The sequence below is a fragment of the Sinohyriopsis cumingii genome, chromosome 3 (assembly GCF_028554795.1).
Source record: "Sinohyriopsis cumingii isolate HCF-2022 chromosome 3, ASM2855479v2, whole genome shotgun sequence".
In the NCBI taxonomy this organism is placed as follows: Eukaryota; Metazoa; Mollusca; class Bivalvia; order Unionida; family Unionidae; genus Sinohyriopsis; species Sinohyriopsis cumingii.
The window spans coordinates 20,535,771-20,552,481 of record NC_142963.1 but is presented as its reverse complement, the minus strand read 5'-3'; the positions used below and the strand labels follow the sequence as shown (position 1 = coordinate 20,552,481).

The 16,711-nt window shown below is 38.6% G+C and overlaps 1 protein-coding gene across 1 annotated transcript in view; it reads left to right on the top strand.

Moving 5' to 3' along the window:
• Positions 1-5,259, top strand: part of LOC149802511 (putative ATP-dependent RNA helicase DDX47) — a 41,905-nt gene extending 36,646 nt beyond the window's left edge. Inside the window, exons 10-13 of the mRNA XM_089951755.1 lie at positions 172-248; positions 2,849-2,980; positions 3,606-3,735; positions 5,119-5,259. Of these exons, the coding sequence (XP_089807881.1) occupies positions 172-248; positions 2,849-2,980; positions 3,606-3,735; positions 5,119-5,238 (459 nt within the window). The 3' untranslated portion in view covers positions 5,239-5,259. The remainder of the gene's footprint in view (positions 1-171; positions 249-2,848; positions 2,981-3,605; positions 3,736-5,118) is intronic.
• The last annotated feature ends 11,452 nt before the right edge of the window (positions 5,260-16,711 follow it).

Sequence of the window (16,711 nt, the reverse complement as noted above, 5' to 3'; positions counted from 1 at the left end):
GAAAAGACAAAAGTTTTTTTTTGTTGAAAGGGTGGGAGGTAACAATTATAGGTAATTATTCATGAAGAAACAAAACTTGTTTCAAAATTTGTTTTTTTGAAAGCTGTGTAGTCTGATATGATTGATACACTGTTCAGTATTCAAGATTTTTAGACCATGTTGTCTATTTAGGCCAAGCGTCTTGGATCCCTGAATAAATTCAAAAGCAAGAACAGATCAATACTCATAGCTACAGATGTTGCCAGCAGGTAGGTGGATAACAGTTCTGTAAAATGAAAAGATTTTTCATGTCTTATTTAGATTATTTTTGGACTGGACCTAGACCAATATTAATAAGAAATAATGACAACTGTACTTGCATTGAATGGAATTTTCAAAAGTAAATTGATTATATGTTAATTTTGCATCAATTTCAATATTTTGCCATTGGGATTTTCAACTTTTGATTCGGTGTTAGGGAGATTATTTCAGTCTCTGGAGATCTCTGGAAATATGCAGTGTTATGTATATCCATATTATGTTTATTGTCATTCATAATTATAGTTTATAATGGTTATTTAGTTAATATTTTAAATAATAAATTTCTTATTCATCATTAAGTTGGCAGTGTAAGATGAGTTTTGTATCAAGTGCATATATTCATTCATAAAGTTTGAGTTGCACTATTGTTGAAATAAAATCACATGACCCGATGAAATGAGTTTTTGAAAAGGCCAGGCGGACCTAACTTCAGTTTGGTTCAAATCTGGTATTTTTTACTAGGTGAAATCATTCTATAAGGAATATGTGTCTTTCATTTGTTTCTGAAACTACGATTTAGTTTTGCATATGAGATTTCTTATGTAGAATAAGGCATTCTAAGTAGTACCATCAGTCTTGGAAGTTATTCAGATATATTGAGAGGATTGATTCATTTATTTAATCATTTATTGGAATTACAATGCTTGAACTATTTTAAATTACTTAATATAATAACTCATGGAAATACTGTGAATTCAATTAAAGACATGTTGGGATTATATCATAGTGATTCTTCTTTACTGTTTATATGTCAGTATGCTACAGAATATCATTCAGAATACCCTTTGAACTCATTCAGATTACTTGATACTTTTGGTCTTGATAGAACATTTAGGAGTTTTTAAGATTTCATCCACCATACTTGAAGTTATTTTTACTTTTTCACTTGGTATTTTAGGGAAATTAATTATTTTTTCAATTATACAAAACATGTTGGCTTTCGCTCTTTCTTGTTGCTTATTTTAAGTCCATAGAAACATGAGCACAAAAGAAGATCATTGAGTCTATTTCATATGTAACCTGAAAGGGTAAATTTCCAAAAATCTCATTCTGCTGATCAGACAGTTATAAATTGAACGATCCGATGTAAATCACAGTGTTTTCCTTTAGTCTTGATGAGCAAAACAAATCACTCTAATACCAAACACAGGGTTAGTTTATCAGATGTAAATCACAGTGTTTTCCTTTAGTCTTGATGAACAAAACAAATCACTCTAATACCAAACACAGGGTTAGTTTATCAGATGTAAATCTCAGTGTTTTCCTTTAGTTTTAATGAGCCTCGGTGGTTAGTGTATCAGAGACTTGACCAGAAAAGTGTGGGTCTCAAGTCTGTCATTAGGTCAGACCATGTCAGCTGCCATGTCTTGCTCTGCCATAAAACCATTTAACCGAATCCAGACCTTTGGTCTTTATTTGAACAGATACTGTGACGGAAATTGGACTTTAGTTTTATAAAATGTAAATGCTAAATAAAAGTCCCACACTTAGAAGCTTTTAGTTATATTGGATTACCCTATCATCATGAAACTTGGTCAAGTGTGACATTATTGCAGAATCTGGACTTATTGCTGAAATATGGTGTTGTTTTATTGATTGAATCCATAAAATGATGTTGTAGCAATTCCACTGAAAGATGTCACCATATCTAAGAACTGATCCATAATCCCAAGATACAAGTCAAAACCCTGTGTTTGATATTATAGTGATTTGTTTTGCTCTAACCTTTTTCACATACACCGGAGAAAATTTTAAATTCAGTAATATCCAGGTGATGTTAGCTGTAGTTCAGAAAATTGAAAATTAAGTCTTCTTGTGCATTTTTATGATCCAGATTGTTTTGGAACCCAAAAGCAACAGAATTTAAAGATTTATATGTCAGGGAATTTACAGAAGTTATAAGGATACATCCTGAGCAAAATCACCTATTCAGGTGACCTGGCTGTCTCAGTGGTGTAGCATAGGCCCAATCAATTGACCTGGCAGGCTCAGGGATGTAGCTCAGGGCCAAGAAGTTGACCTGGCAGGCTCATCGATATAGCTCAGGGCCAAACAATTGACCTGGCAGGCTCAGGGATATAGCTCAGGGCCAAACAGTTGACCTGGCAGGCTCAGGGATATAGCTCAGGGCCAAACAGTTGACCTGGCAGGCTCAGGGATATAGCTCGGGGCCAAACAATTGACCTGGCCAGCTCAGATATCTAGCATAGGCCCAAACAAGTGGCCTGGCTGGCTCAGGGATATAGAATAGGCCCAAAGAACTCCATATTTAATGTGCTGGACTAGTGCCCCAAAAAGGGTAGAAGTTTGAATCCTACTATCGGATCAGCTTGCTGTCATGTGACCTCTGGCTAAGTACTTAACTTCAATTGCCTTGAGCAAATTATTTAATGGCAGATTTGGGTCAATGTAGTTTGCAGATTGAATCAACTTAAAAGCAAGTATATATGGTTGTAATTCAAAGTTCTTACCCCCATAATGAATATTTGCTGAAAATTCTTGTTTCTGGAATCTTTATATTAATGTGTTATTGATCTGTACTTTTCAGAGGTCTGGATATTCCCCATGTGGATGTTGTGATCAACTTTGACATCCCTACTCACTCCAAGGACTATATCCACAGGGTGGGAAGAACTGCACGAGCTGGCAGGTCAGGAAAGGCCATTACATTTGTCACACAGTAAGTTGCATTAATCAGAGAATAAGACACCTTTAGGATGTTTAAGAAGCCAATGTACATCACAAAAGATTAAAATTGCTAAAATGGGAACTCACAATGTCACAAAAGATAAAGTAGTATGATCTGAAGCAGTGTTATAACTTTGTGGAATAAACCACACAGTGTTATAACTTTGTGGAATAAACTAGTGTTATAACTTTGTGGAATAAACTGCACATGGGAAACAAAATTGGAGTTTCTTTTTTCATATTGCAGCTTAGAGCGGTCCACCAGATAATTTTTGGATTCAGGAGAATTTTGATGGAGTGAAAAACTTTATTTTTGTTATTTAGTTAGGGTTTTTTTCATTTTGAAAATAAAACAGGCATATGCAGAAAATATAATTTTATTACAGTGATCAAGCGGAATTAACAAATCACATATGGATCATTTTTTTGTTGAGTTTTTACATTAATTGTATAAAACAACCACAGAGTCCATGAAAATTAGTACCCCTTAAACAATGTTGAAACCATAGTTTATGATATTCATTTATCTCATGGATAATATATGATAACAATTATTTTTAAAGCAGTTTTTGTCACAACTGAATGAAGTCTATGTAGATATAATGCTTTTTTGTCAGGTATGATGTTGAACTGTATCAAAGAATTGAGCACCTAATAGGAAAGCAGCTTCCCAAACATGTGACTGAGGAGGAAGAGGTTATGATGCTGAGTGAAAGGGTGGCCGAGGCACAGAGATACGCTAAACTGGTATGATTGTACTCAGAAACCTATTTTGAGAGAGTAGTCCTTCTGCCATCAAAATTAGCTCTCAGAAGAGAGATGATCTCACATTAGAGGTCATCACATTACATGTCTTGGTTGATTTGTGCTTGCAGAAAATTTGGTCTTTCATTGTCTTAGAAAATGGTTTTGAAGCCAGCTTTCACTGCTGTAATAACTTTAAGCTTTCTAAAAACTAGTGAGCGGTGTTCAGAGATATGCCAAATCAGTATGATTGTTGTAGCAGTGTTAAGTTACATTTTGACTAGTGATTGGGCATGGTATACTAAAATTCTGTTATGGTTGGGGAACAAAATTGGGTCCAAATTTTTTCATCCATAATGTCATAATTTTTTCCTTGTAAACTGAAAATCGTTTACTTTGAAAACTGAAACATATTTAGTCACAAATTTTAAAATTACATTTTAAAAACCCAATCAGATAAAACAGGTCCATGTCGGAAATGTATTACAGGTGCTGAATTAAAGTAAAGCCATATTTTACAGTTAGGAATAAGGTATCCACTCATTGAAGCCCTTAGAAAATGACATGAATTTCAGATTTTAAAGACAGTATGTTTTCTTTGAAACATTTAATACACTTTCAAACATAAAATAGTTGATAGACTTAGACTTAGGACTGGTACCACAGTCACAGGTATTTCATCCCTTTCCAAACCAGCTCCTCCTTCACACTTGGTTCCTTCTGAGAGAGCACTGTGAAGAAAGGACTTGCAGCATTCATTTGTTCAGTCAACAACATTGCATTGTCCCATTGAGTGTCTCAATCTCACAGCTGGCTGATTTCTGTTGCTAGCTGTTTGAGGAAATAAAGTTTGCTGCTCCACGATTTCCAACACTTCACACATCTTGGTAGTGGGTATGATAAAGATCAGTCAGACCTACTCAACATCTTGTATCCAAAATGGAATCCCTCTAGGGTTTCAACATTTGTATTATTGCATGTTGGCAGATCAGCAGTTAAAGGCTTGCTATGACAGTCATTGTACTGCCTATTTATCCTTCATGACCTCAGTGTTCTTAGACTAGATGTAGCGTATACATTTAGTCCAGTCAAACTGAAAACTGCACTGATCCAGATCTGCCATCACATAATGCACTGGCACATCTGGGTCTGTGCAGTTTGTTAGGAGTCATCAGCAGTACAATCAGCATCTGCTGAATTATTATGCAATGGCAGATCAGGGTCTGTGTTCCATGAAATTAGACCTGACCTACAAGAGATTATATATGGTATGTAAAGAAAGCACCAAATTGCTAATTTTTTATAAAAAGTTACTCCATACTTATTTAATATTAAGTGCAAGTAAAGCCATAAAGATATCATCAACTGAATCCCTTTAATTCACAGGAAATGAATGACATGTTGGACAAAAAGAAGAAAAAGCGAGGCCATGGAGATGATACACATGATGACACAGAGGAATCCACAGGAATTAGGAAAAAGCTGAAAAAGAAGAGAAAATATTGACAAATAAATTTGCAAATTCTATATCTGGTTCATTCTGTTTTTGTTTTTTTTACTGACTGGGCATGTAGCCAAGGTTTTAAAAATAATGTTCTAATTATAGTTTATAAAATTGATGTATAAAATGTTTAAAATATATTTTACCAAGGTCAGAAACTACAGTTGCTTCAGTCCAGGCTATTATTTACTTATATATCATTTTCTTCAACAGTGTTGACATCAGGTGTTCCTAAAACAATAGATTCTAAATTTATTATGTTGGCAAGTCTTTGCATGTGCACACAATGATAAAAAACAAATCTACATGGTTGGCAAAGCTGATTACGTAACTTGACACGATCAAGCACAGAGTCCGACACACAACACAAGCAAATGCAATTTACAGTATTCATAATGGCATGTTCTGCCACATATTTCATATTTTCCAAGGCACACAATCTTTGCATTTGTTTTGTCCCATTGTCACAAAACTTTATGAATTTGAAAACAAAATCATACATCTTTTGTTCGGGCAAGGTGATTTCTGCATTAGATACACTCATAAATCCTTTAAAAATACTAAATGCATAAATGGGTGAAGATTTCACTATCTATGTAGTATATGCTGTAGTAATTCTATTTAATATATTTTCCCTTACAAGGAAACAATCTCTATGAAATATATTGTATAGAAATATAGCTACAATCAATATAAAATATTCTCATACAAAGAAAGCATTCTCTGTGAAATATTAGTATCATAACAATCAATAATAATATATTCAGCTAGCTACATATGCTCACTGAGAAAATAATGTTTGTATTATATATTTTATTCATTATATTTATGATAATAATGGAGATCAGTGCTACGGCATTGCAGTAGGGTGCATTATGGTAACTAAGTTTGGATGCGTAAAGGGCAGGTTTGCTGTAGCAGATTTTGTTTCACAAAATCATGTACACAGCTGAAGATTATAATCATTTCTCAGGGTTTGTACAGTTTTTGAGAGAGTGAGAAAAATGAGGTAGCATTTTTCAAGGCCTTGAAAGTTTGGAAAAATTTATTAGATTACCCTGAGGTTTTTAAAAGTCTTTGAAAATTGAAATAAACCCAGATTTTTTAATTTATTTCCATAATTACAAATAAAATTGTCCAAGGTTGTTAGATTCGGATGTATAGTATGACTATACCAACCCGTTTGTTTGTACCCCATACCAATTTCAATAATGGAAACCTTTAATGTGATAAAAAGTGCACGGAACTTAGTCAATTCATTCATTGATTTATAATTTCTAACTTGACTGTGAGTATAATGGCCCTAACACCATCATAATCTGCGCATTTCATGCTTAACAGAATTTTTCAGTATAATAGACAGACATGCTTGAGATCCATTTCCAGTTCCTGGACAAGTCCATTTTCAGCAGAGGTGTGTGTGCACGACTACAAATGTACATACAATGTCGAATCAATGAAAGGAAAAGATTAAAAAGAAAAACAATTAGCCTTTCACTTGGATTTAACAAGAGGTTTCATTTCTTTGTTCATCTGTGCAAAGGGATATAATTCCAAACTCTTAACGTTATGGAAATTTACGGAATTATCCAGCAGTTACTGAATAGGATGAACTACGTCATTATGTTGTCTGATGGAAATAAAGTAGCCCATATGGTATGCAATATGGTGCCATGTTAGTATGGAAAGTCCGTTAAGTATGAAAGGTGCAGGAGATGCCAGTAGTAGTGCCATTCTGGTCACAGTCAGGTTATAAATTATAAATCAATGACTCATTTGACTTAGTTCTGTGCACTTTTTATCACATTAAACGTTTTCGTTATTTAAATCAGTAGCAGGCTACAAACAAACAGGGATGTATAATCAGACTAAAGTTTTCCTTGTTTATTTTTTTTTAACAAGACTGTTCAACCAGTTGAATTATGGTTACATTGAACAAGCACTCACTCTATGTAGAAAGTGCACGAAAGTAACACGCTCGATGATTCAAAATTTGTTGAGTCAATTTACGTCTTCAGGTTTGTTTCACCTCATGTTTAAGAATACCAGGTCTTTGCTCTTTCAACCATATCTGGCCTGAACAAGAGAAATACAAGGAATTGATGAAAAAGGATAAAACATGTAAACGAAAGGCGTTTTGTACATTGTGTAAAACGATGATCAGCTTGGCTTTGATGGGAGAAGGAGCTCTTACAAGTCATGCCAAAGGTACGATGCAAATTATTACACGTTAACTACACACGGTTATGAAATATGTGTGAGGCAGGAAGAGAAGTAGAGTTCCGATGCAATTTAATATTGACTCAGTATGGAAAATTATTGGATGAAGTTATCCAATCGGACAATCATCCCTTGAAATGCTTTAATAGAACATATGACAGCCTTGATGAAGTGTTTTATTCTGTCCTTTCTGAAAGAAAGGAATATGTTGAACTTTGGAATGTTCTCCAGAAAATTTTGTTGTAAATGGTGGAAGAGAGGATTTTCTGTCAACAAACAGGTATATGTGAGAACCTCGGCAGAGAAAACCTCAGAGCTCAAAAGCTAATCATTGACATGATAAGAAAAGCAGGTGGACCTTTGGAAATCATCATTGGCAATGAAATCATGACATATGCCTCCTCTGCAAGACATAAGTTCCATGCCTATCTGGATAAGAAGAAAGCAGAGGAGGAGCATGAGGAGAAAATCAGAAAAGGAAAGAAACAGGAGTTAGCCATAGATGAAGTGGAAGAATTTAAGCCAAAAATCTGCGTCTTGAAGCTGACATTGCCTGCCTACATGCTCCCTCTGTTCAGAAGGCAGAAGAAGCAGAGTTAAAAGGACTCATTGTGCTTGTAACAGAGTCAAATGTTCAGAGGAAAAGATGACAGCGGTGGCTTCTCTTTCCAAAATGACTGAAGAGTAAAAACAGCAACTATAATAATGCATTTAAAGCTGTGCTGATGTCTGTTAAGATAACAATTTATTTTGTATTAAATCTGATGCATAAGTTACATATTTCTGAAATAACTGAATGTTAACCTATCTTCCCGATCATTATAAAGCAGTTTTAGGAAATTATAGTTTGAATTTCATAATTAAACAATACTATAGTATTTTGCATTCGTTGTTTTCTCATATAACCTGTATACAAAATGTTAGCAAAAATAGGCCATGGAAATCTATGTTTGTGGTCTTTGAAAGTTTGGGAAAAGTCTTTGAATTTATCATTCAGAGTTCAGTATGAGCCCTGTTTATGCTTGCAGATTTTGCTGTGCAAAATCGTTCACACAAGCAAAGATTATCCAATCACACACACACACACACTACCTATACCATCCAATACCCCATACACACAAAACCATTTGTACAAATCACCTTCTGTTAGCTTAGACTTTTAACAAAACCAGATCTCACAAAATATACTACCCTTAAACCACATACATTTATCATACCATTTACACCATCCAACATTCCTCACACACACTATCCAAAATCCCTTTGACCCATCATTCTTTGGTGTGGTGTCATTGTCTGCATGTGTGAGTATTTACCCCAAGTTTAAAAGATCAAGACACAACAATGATGGAGGAAGAGAGAGATAAATTTTGCATGCCTAAAGCACATACATGACCAAAACATCCCTTCCATTTTAATTCTAGTTTAAACCTAAAGAGATAGAGGTGGAAGAGCATATATTCATAGTCAATAAAAACAACATACACCATCCTTATTTTTAAAAATTCAAGATAAAGAGACACGTTTTCTTTCTTGTATGTTCTCTCATTTTGAAAATCAATGAAATTTCACAACATATCACCAAAAGTTCATTTACTTCTTTCATTCTCTTTTTCAATTTGTTTTCATTTCTTCACTGCCACAGGTGTTTCCTCTTCACTCTCTTCTTGTCTGCTTTTCATTTCTTTCTGGACTGTTATGGGTTTATCATTTTCTGAGGGTTCTTCATCTTCGAAGACCGGCTCATCTTTTTTTTCTGTTTCTTCTAGCATTTCTTGGGACACTTTGAAGACCAATGTCCTTTCTCCTGACAATGATAACAGGTTTCTTGACATTTGTCTCCCTTTACTCGCGTTTGCTTTGACGTTGTGGACATTCTATAGCCCAATGTCTATTTTCCTGAAAGATAAAGCTTGTATATTGACTTTTTATCTCGAAAGGAGGGCTAGTACGTTGCCCTCTCTGAAGTTAACCTTTATATGACACCTCGCAATGTTTTGATCAGAAACTCGATCTGTCTTGACTCTTCCATCTTGACTGCTTGAGAGTTGAATACTTAAGTCAGGTTAGCCCTATACATAGGGGTCCATTACGTGTAAAATCTAGTCATTTACGATCAAGATGAAGCGATCACACGATGTCATTGAGAAAGGAGAAGAAAGTAAGAAGCCACCACGTGACATATTGCCTCGTACACGAGCTGAAGCTTTTGCTCAAATCCATAGCAGCCATTTTGAAGACGACTTGAGTGAACCTGAATCAACGCCTTCTACGTCTGCGCTCAGACCAAGAGAGTCGGCTCCTAGCCAAAGTCAGCCAGTAGCACTCGAACAGTATTACCACATTCGAAAGACGGACAAAAGCTCCTCCAGAAAATTTAGAACCACGGCTTAAACTTGCACGGTGAAGTTTAAAGATTTTAGGTACGAAGTACCACTGAAGAAATCAGAAGGGTCCGATTTGCGGAATTCTTTGTTAATCGCAATGAAAGGACAATGAGAAGTCGATGAATACGATCGCTTGAGACACTCCATTTATCACAATTTGATATCTCCCGTCTGGATCAATGATGGAAAAGCTACATTTTACATGACCCACGTTTCCACTCCATAAAGGAGCGAACGCAGAAAGTGTTATTGGTGGACGAACTTCGTAACATCAAGCACAGCATAGTTAGCCCGAGCCATTGTCGTGGGACGAATATATGTCAACAAGAACGACACGGCAGAATGAAAATGAAAAATAGCCTGGAAACGCATTTGACAATCGGACCAAGCCAAACAACGAATAAAAGCAGAATCCCTGTTACAGCAAAGCTAGCCCATCCAAAGGCAGTGTCTGCGGCATTCCAGAAATGCAAAAACTGCAAGACGTCTTAGCTCCACGCTACAGATTGAAAGTGCATCCTCAAGAGGTGCGTGGACTTGTGTTCCTTGGCAAAGATTTCCCAGAAGGAAAATACATTCACGTTGATTATCTCGAAGAATATTTCGATGTCATTACCAGTGGCCAGCAAGTGGTATCTGAGAAATGTGACTATGGGTATGCCAATCGGAAGCAACACATTCATTACCGCCAGAAATGTTGGGGTTGTTTAACTTCAAAACCATGTGTTCAGGAAGGACAAAAATTAATTCATTGCCCAGCGTGTCAGCGACCTTTTGTCAGCCCTACGTGTTACCAACAACATCTCATGACGCAAGGTTCACAGCACAACATTGCTTGCCAACTCCTGAGATTGTGCTCTACTTGAGAAGATTTCATATGCGGCAACAACCCCAGAGCGCACGTTTATCACGGAAAGAAACGATGTCATAATTGTCTCCAAATCGTAGACATGGAACCTGAATGCTACATTCAAAACTAACAATCGAAATATATGGAGGATGACAAGAAGAAAGCGAATTGCGTCCTTTTCATTTTCGAATGCATAAAGAGACTGGCACCTACATCCCAAATTTATGCATGGCTCATAGAGCGTGCGAGATGTACATTCAAGATCCTATCTTTTCATTTCCCTCACTGTAATAAGATTTTAGGAGGACGTGAAAAAGAAAATTGGAACATATTTGGTGGATGCCTTGGACTTAGATGACCCCAAGATCCTGTACGAGTTTCAGGGATGCTTATTTCACTTGCTACCCTCAACGTGACTTGAAAATACCATTCTCGGAGCGTATGATAGAAGACCTATACGAGGAAACCTGTCGCGGATGATTGAGGTTAGAACAACAAGGATACTGAGTCACTGAAATGTGGAAGCACGAGTACGACCTCAGTTTGAAAAATGATCCCGAGTTTAAACGACACTTGGAAAGTTACATTCTTGTGTAACCTCTAGACCCATGGGACAGTTTGACTGGAGGACGAATACTACATAAGTAGTGAAGTGGGGCACATTAGCGACAATGGGAATTAGCATTACAGACCCCCCCCCCCCCGGGTCAGATTAGCGACAATGGAAATTTAACATGGCGAAAAATCGTGGGTCAGATTAGCGACAAGGGAAACTAACTTGGGAATAAATCGTGGGTCATTTTACCGACAAGGGGAATTTAACATGGAACTATAGTGTGGGTCTGTCTAGCAACAAGGGAAATTAACATGGGGAATAGAGTTTGGGCTTTTGGGATTTTTTTTTTTAAAAATTTTTTTAAAAAAGGGGTAGGCAATTGAAAAGTCATTCTCTTTTCGAGAAATATGGTTGGCCCTGAAAAATGTATCCATTAACATAAAGGGCACCGCATTGGTCTTCTTCTTGTCCTTAGGCTGCGTCTCACTGTTGGCCCGTAAATCAGCACTCTTTTGAGGCATCCTTGTCTTTCTACGTAGATCCTACGTATCCACAGGCTGGTGTTTGTCCTGTAGACAACGGTCCACTTGGATCGGACATACATGAGCATGTCCGTTCTAAACATCATGGAAGACACAAGGGTGGATGATTCGACTGTGGTCCACATCTTGAAGCGACGAGAACAGGTGAATCAATGCAGTGAACTGCGTTTATTTATAGGTAGAGGTAGGATTGAAACGGATTGAGTTCATTCACCAATCCAAACACGCGTTACAAAATTCAGTCAGACAGCATCCAATCCGAAGAGAGTAGTCTATGACGTCACTTGGTCTATATAGATTCGCTAGCGCTTGTGTGCAGTCAATCTATACGACAGTGATTAAACATGACGGAAACTCAGAAAACGATTCATTGGGGTGCACCAACAGGGGAGACTGCCCAAGGGAACCCGGACTTACTTTCAGAAGAGGTGAATTGGGATTTTGTGGATTTTCTCTCCTCGCAAGAATTTGTTCCGGAACCTTCGTTACCTTCTTCATTACCGCAAGTGGAGAATTTTAGACAGAGACAGAAAGAAGAATTGGAGAAATTTATACAACGACAAAAGGAAGCGGAACAAGCTTTTCTCCTACAGCAACAGCAGCAAGAAGAAGAGGTAAGAAAAAAACAACAGCAGCAACAGCAAGAAGAAGTAGCAGCAAAGAAACAAGAGGGTGAAAATCAAACGGTCACGGTACTGTTGGACATTTTAGCGGAGTTAAGAAGTCTGAAACAAATGTATCAGACTTCTTTATTACGACCGAAGAGAATACGACCTTCCCGAGCTAAACACGTTAACCCTGTGACTAAGCCTACCGTACCACCCTTAGTGATTTCAACCCAATCATCATCATCATCAGCATTACGCAGTCCAGGAGTAGGCCTTGGCCGTGGCAAAGGCTTAAGGTAGTTAAAGTTGATTGCTTAAACTCACCCCTACACCAAAATAAAAAGGTCCTTTTCAGGGCCACCCACATTTCTCGAAAAGAAATATAATTTCAATTTGCCAATAACTCAAATATAAAAAAACAACCCATTTTACCCCCATAGTACGTGTCTTTGTATGAGTGCGTGAGTGTAGCTTCTTATTTTAAAATCAAAACTCAAAGACACTTACCTTATATCATTAATTTATTCTTTTATCCATTGTTACAATCCAATTCACAATTCACAACACAACACTTTAATTAAAAGTTCATTGACTTCTGTTTCCTTGTTTAGTCTCTCTGCTTTTTAAATTTCTTCACCGTCACACTCTTTTCCTCTTCTTCCTCCTCGCTTTCTTCCCTTCTTCTTTTCTTCTCCTGTTTCTTTTTCTTCACCTGTCTGCTTTCTTCCTCTGAAGAATCCCTTTCTTCTTCCGAAGAATCCCTCTCTTCTTCTGAAGAATTCCTCTTTTCTTCTGACTCCTCTTGTTTCTTTTTTGGGCAATCTGGAGACCAATGTCCTTTTTCTTTACAATAATAACAGGTATCTTGACTTTTGTCTTTTTTAGTCCCTGTTTTTGTTCTTTTTTGACGGTCTGGACACTCTGAAGACCAATGCCCTTTCTTCTGACAGATATAGCAAGTATCTTGACTTTTATCTCGAAAGGAAGGAGAGTAGTCCGTGGGCTGGTCTGAAGAGAATTTTCTAATGACCCCTCGCAAAGCTCTGACGAAACGTTCGATTTGGTTAGTCTCTTCCATCGTTGTGCTCGGTTTGAGAGTGAAATGAATAGTGAAAGGACAAGACACACACCCTTTTTATATACGCTGGTCTGTCATGACTATAAATTAGTCTATGGTGTTTAAACTTGAGTCATTTGACGTTTTTCACTCAAGATGAAACGATCCTATTCATTTGAGAAGAGAGAAGAAGAAAGTAAGAGGCAGAAACGTGATCTATCGCCTCGTACCAGGGCTGAAGTCTTGGCACCAATTCATGCCAGTGATTTTGAAGAGGACATGAGTGAACCAGAATTTGAAACCTCTAAACCAAGTTCATCACCCTTAGTCAACCCTGAAAAATACTATTCCATTCGACAGACGGAAAAGAGCTCCTCTAGAAAATTTAGAACCACGGCTTACAAAAACACGGTGAAGTTTAAAGATTTCAAGGCTGAAGTGCCGTTAGAGAAAGCAGAAGTGTTCATTACTGGGGTGTGGGATTCTTTGCTCACTGCACTCAAGCGACAATGTCAACCCAAAGAAGACGATCGCTTGAGACTTTCCATACAACAGGACGGTTTGAAATCCCCTGTTTGGATCGAGTTTAGCACCCCTGCAGAATTGACCTCTTCCAAAGTCATGGACAAGATTCAACACGTACCACAATCTAATGATCAGTTTGACATCACCGATGGTAAAGCCACACTGGACATGACCCACGTCTCTCCTCCTCAAGGGACTGGACGCAAAAAGATGTTATTGGTGGACGACCTTCGCAACACCAAAAAGAGTCTCGTCCGAATTAACAACACTCATGACCAGATGTGTTTAGCCCGTGCCATCGTGGTGGGAAGAACCTATGCCAACAAGAACGACACAGTAGAATGGAAAAGAACCTGGAAAACTATTCAACGATCCAATCGAGCCAAACAACGAAACGAAGCAGAACTCCTGTTACAACAAGCCGGACTGTCCAAAGACACACCCTGTGGCATTCCTGAGATGCAAAAATTGCAAGATGCCCTAGCTCCACTCTACACCTTGAAAGTGCATCCTCAAGAAATGCGCGGACCTCTGTTGTTTCGAGGCCAAGATTTTAAGGACGGAAAATACATTCATGTTTATTATCACGATGACCATTTTGATACCATTACCACCATCACCGGATTCCTGGGATATGCTTATTGTTGTGAGAAATGTGATTATGGTTATAACAATCGAGAGCAACACAAGCATTGTGGAATGAAATGCCCAGGATGTTTGGCCTCTCCACCCTGTCTGAGCGAAGAACCAGTGCCTTGTTCAACTTGTCTGCGCACGTTTGTCAGCCCTACCTTGAAAACACAAGGTTCACAGAAGAAATGTGCTTGTCAACTGCTGAGATTGTGCCCTACCTGTGGACAAGGCATACTTACCAATAATGCCAAGGCACACGTATGTCGAGGAAAGAAAAAATGTCACATTTGTCACCACATCGTGGACTTGGAACACCAATGCTACGTGCAAAAATACCAACCCCCACCAGAGAAAGAGGACGGTCACAAGAAGAAAAGCAATTTCATCTTTTTCGATTTCGAATGCATGCAAGAGACTGGCATTCACATTCCTAATTTCTGCGTGGCTCATCGAGCGTGCGAGAAGTGCATTCAAGAACCTATTTTCAGTCATTGCCCTCACTGCAGCAAGATTCCTGGAGGGCGTGAAAAAATCTTTCGGGGACCGAACACGTTAGCCGATTTCGCTCAATGGGTCTTAGACCCCATCGACAAGACGTGGAACCAAGAGGACATCGAACGTTACGGAGATTGTCATCGTCATGCCACGGTGATGGCTCACAATTTCTCCGGATACGATGGACAGTTTCTTCTCAGATACTATACGGAACATGGCACCGAGCGTCCTAAAGTGACTTTGAACGGAGCCAAAATCATTTTCATGCAAGTGGGACAAGTACAGTTTAAAGATTCGATGAGCTATTTGGCCATGCCTTTGAGTCGAAGGCCTAAAACGTTTGGAATCACAGAAATGGCTAAAGGGTACTTTCCACACTTTTTCAATACGGAAGCCAATCAACACGCCGTTCTACCCCATTCACCTGAGGCTCACTATTACGACCCCGACAACATGCGTACCGAACAACGAGAAGCTTTCTACGCTTGGTACCAGGCTCACGCCTCTGACCATTTCGACTTTCAGGAAGAAATGCTAAAGTATTGTCGTTCCGATGTGGACATTTTACGGCGTTGCTGTGGAAAATTTCGAGAACTGTTCATGGAACACGGAGGGGTCGATCCTTTGAAAGAAGCTTGCACCATTGCCAAAGCGTGTTCTTTAGTGTATCGACAACGATTCATGCCTGAAAACACCGTGGCTGTCATCAGCCTTCAAACGACCCACTTTGTCAAACGTCAGTACTCGGTCAAAGCCCTACGTTGGTTACATTACTTGTGCGACAAGGAAGACAAGTGGATTCAGCATGCCCGCAACGGAGGGGGTGAAAAGACCATCGGAACGTATTCGGTCGATGGCTGGGACTTAGAAAACCCAAAGATCGTGTACGAGTTTAACGGTTGCTTATTTCACGGATGTCCCGTCTGTTACCCTGACCGTGACACTAAAAATCAGTTTTTGCAACGAACCATGGAAGACTTGTACCAGGACACTTGTCAGCGACGCCTAAAGTTAGAACAGCAAGGATACCAAGTGGTGGAAATGTGGGAACACGAGTACGATCACCGTATGAAAACCGATCCCGAGTTTAAACGCCTCGTGGTAAGTTACCAGTTCATGGACCCGCTGAACCCGAGGGATAGTTTGTACGGAGGAAGGACCAATGCCACCTGTTTGCTGTACCAAGACCGACGAAGAGAAAGGAGAAGAAATCAAATACTTGGACGTGTGTTCGCTGTATCCCTACGTGTGCAAATATTGTCGCTTTCCTGTAGGGCACCCGCAATTGCTGACGGAACACATCGACCTGAAAAACATTCGACAATACGAAGGCTTGATCAAGTGTAAAGTTTTGCCTCCCACGAACCTATACCATCCCGTCTTACCTCACCATTGTCAAGGCAAACTGATGTTTCCCTTGTGCCGTACTTGTGCCGAAACGTGCAACCAAGATCAGCCTTGTCAGCACAACCAGGAAGAACGGGCCTTGACGGGAACCTGGGTCAGCGTAGAATTGTTCAAAGCTATGGACATGGGATACCAACTGTTAGAAGTGTACGAAATTTGCCACTTTCCCAAGACACAACAATACCACAAGGGTGATCC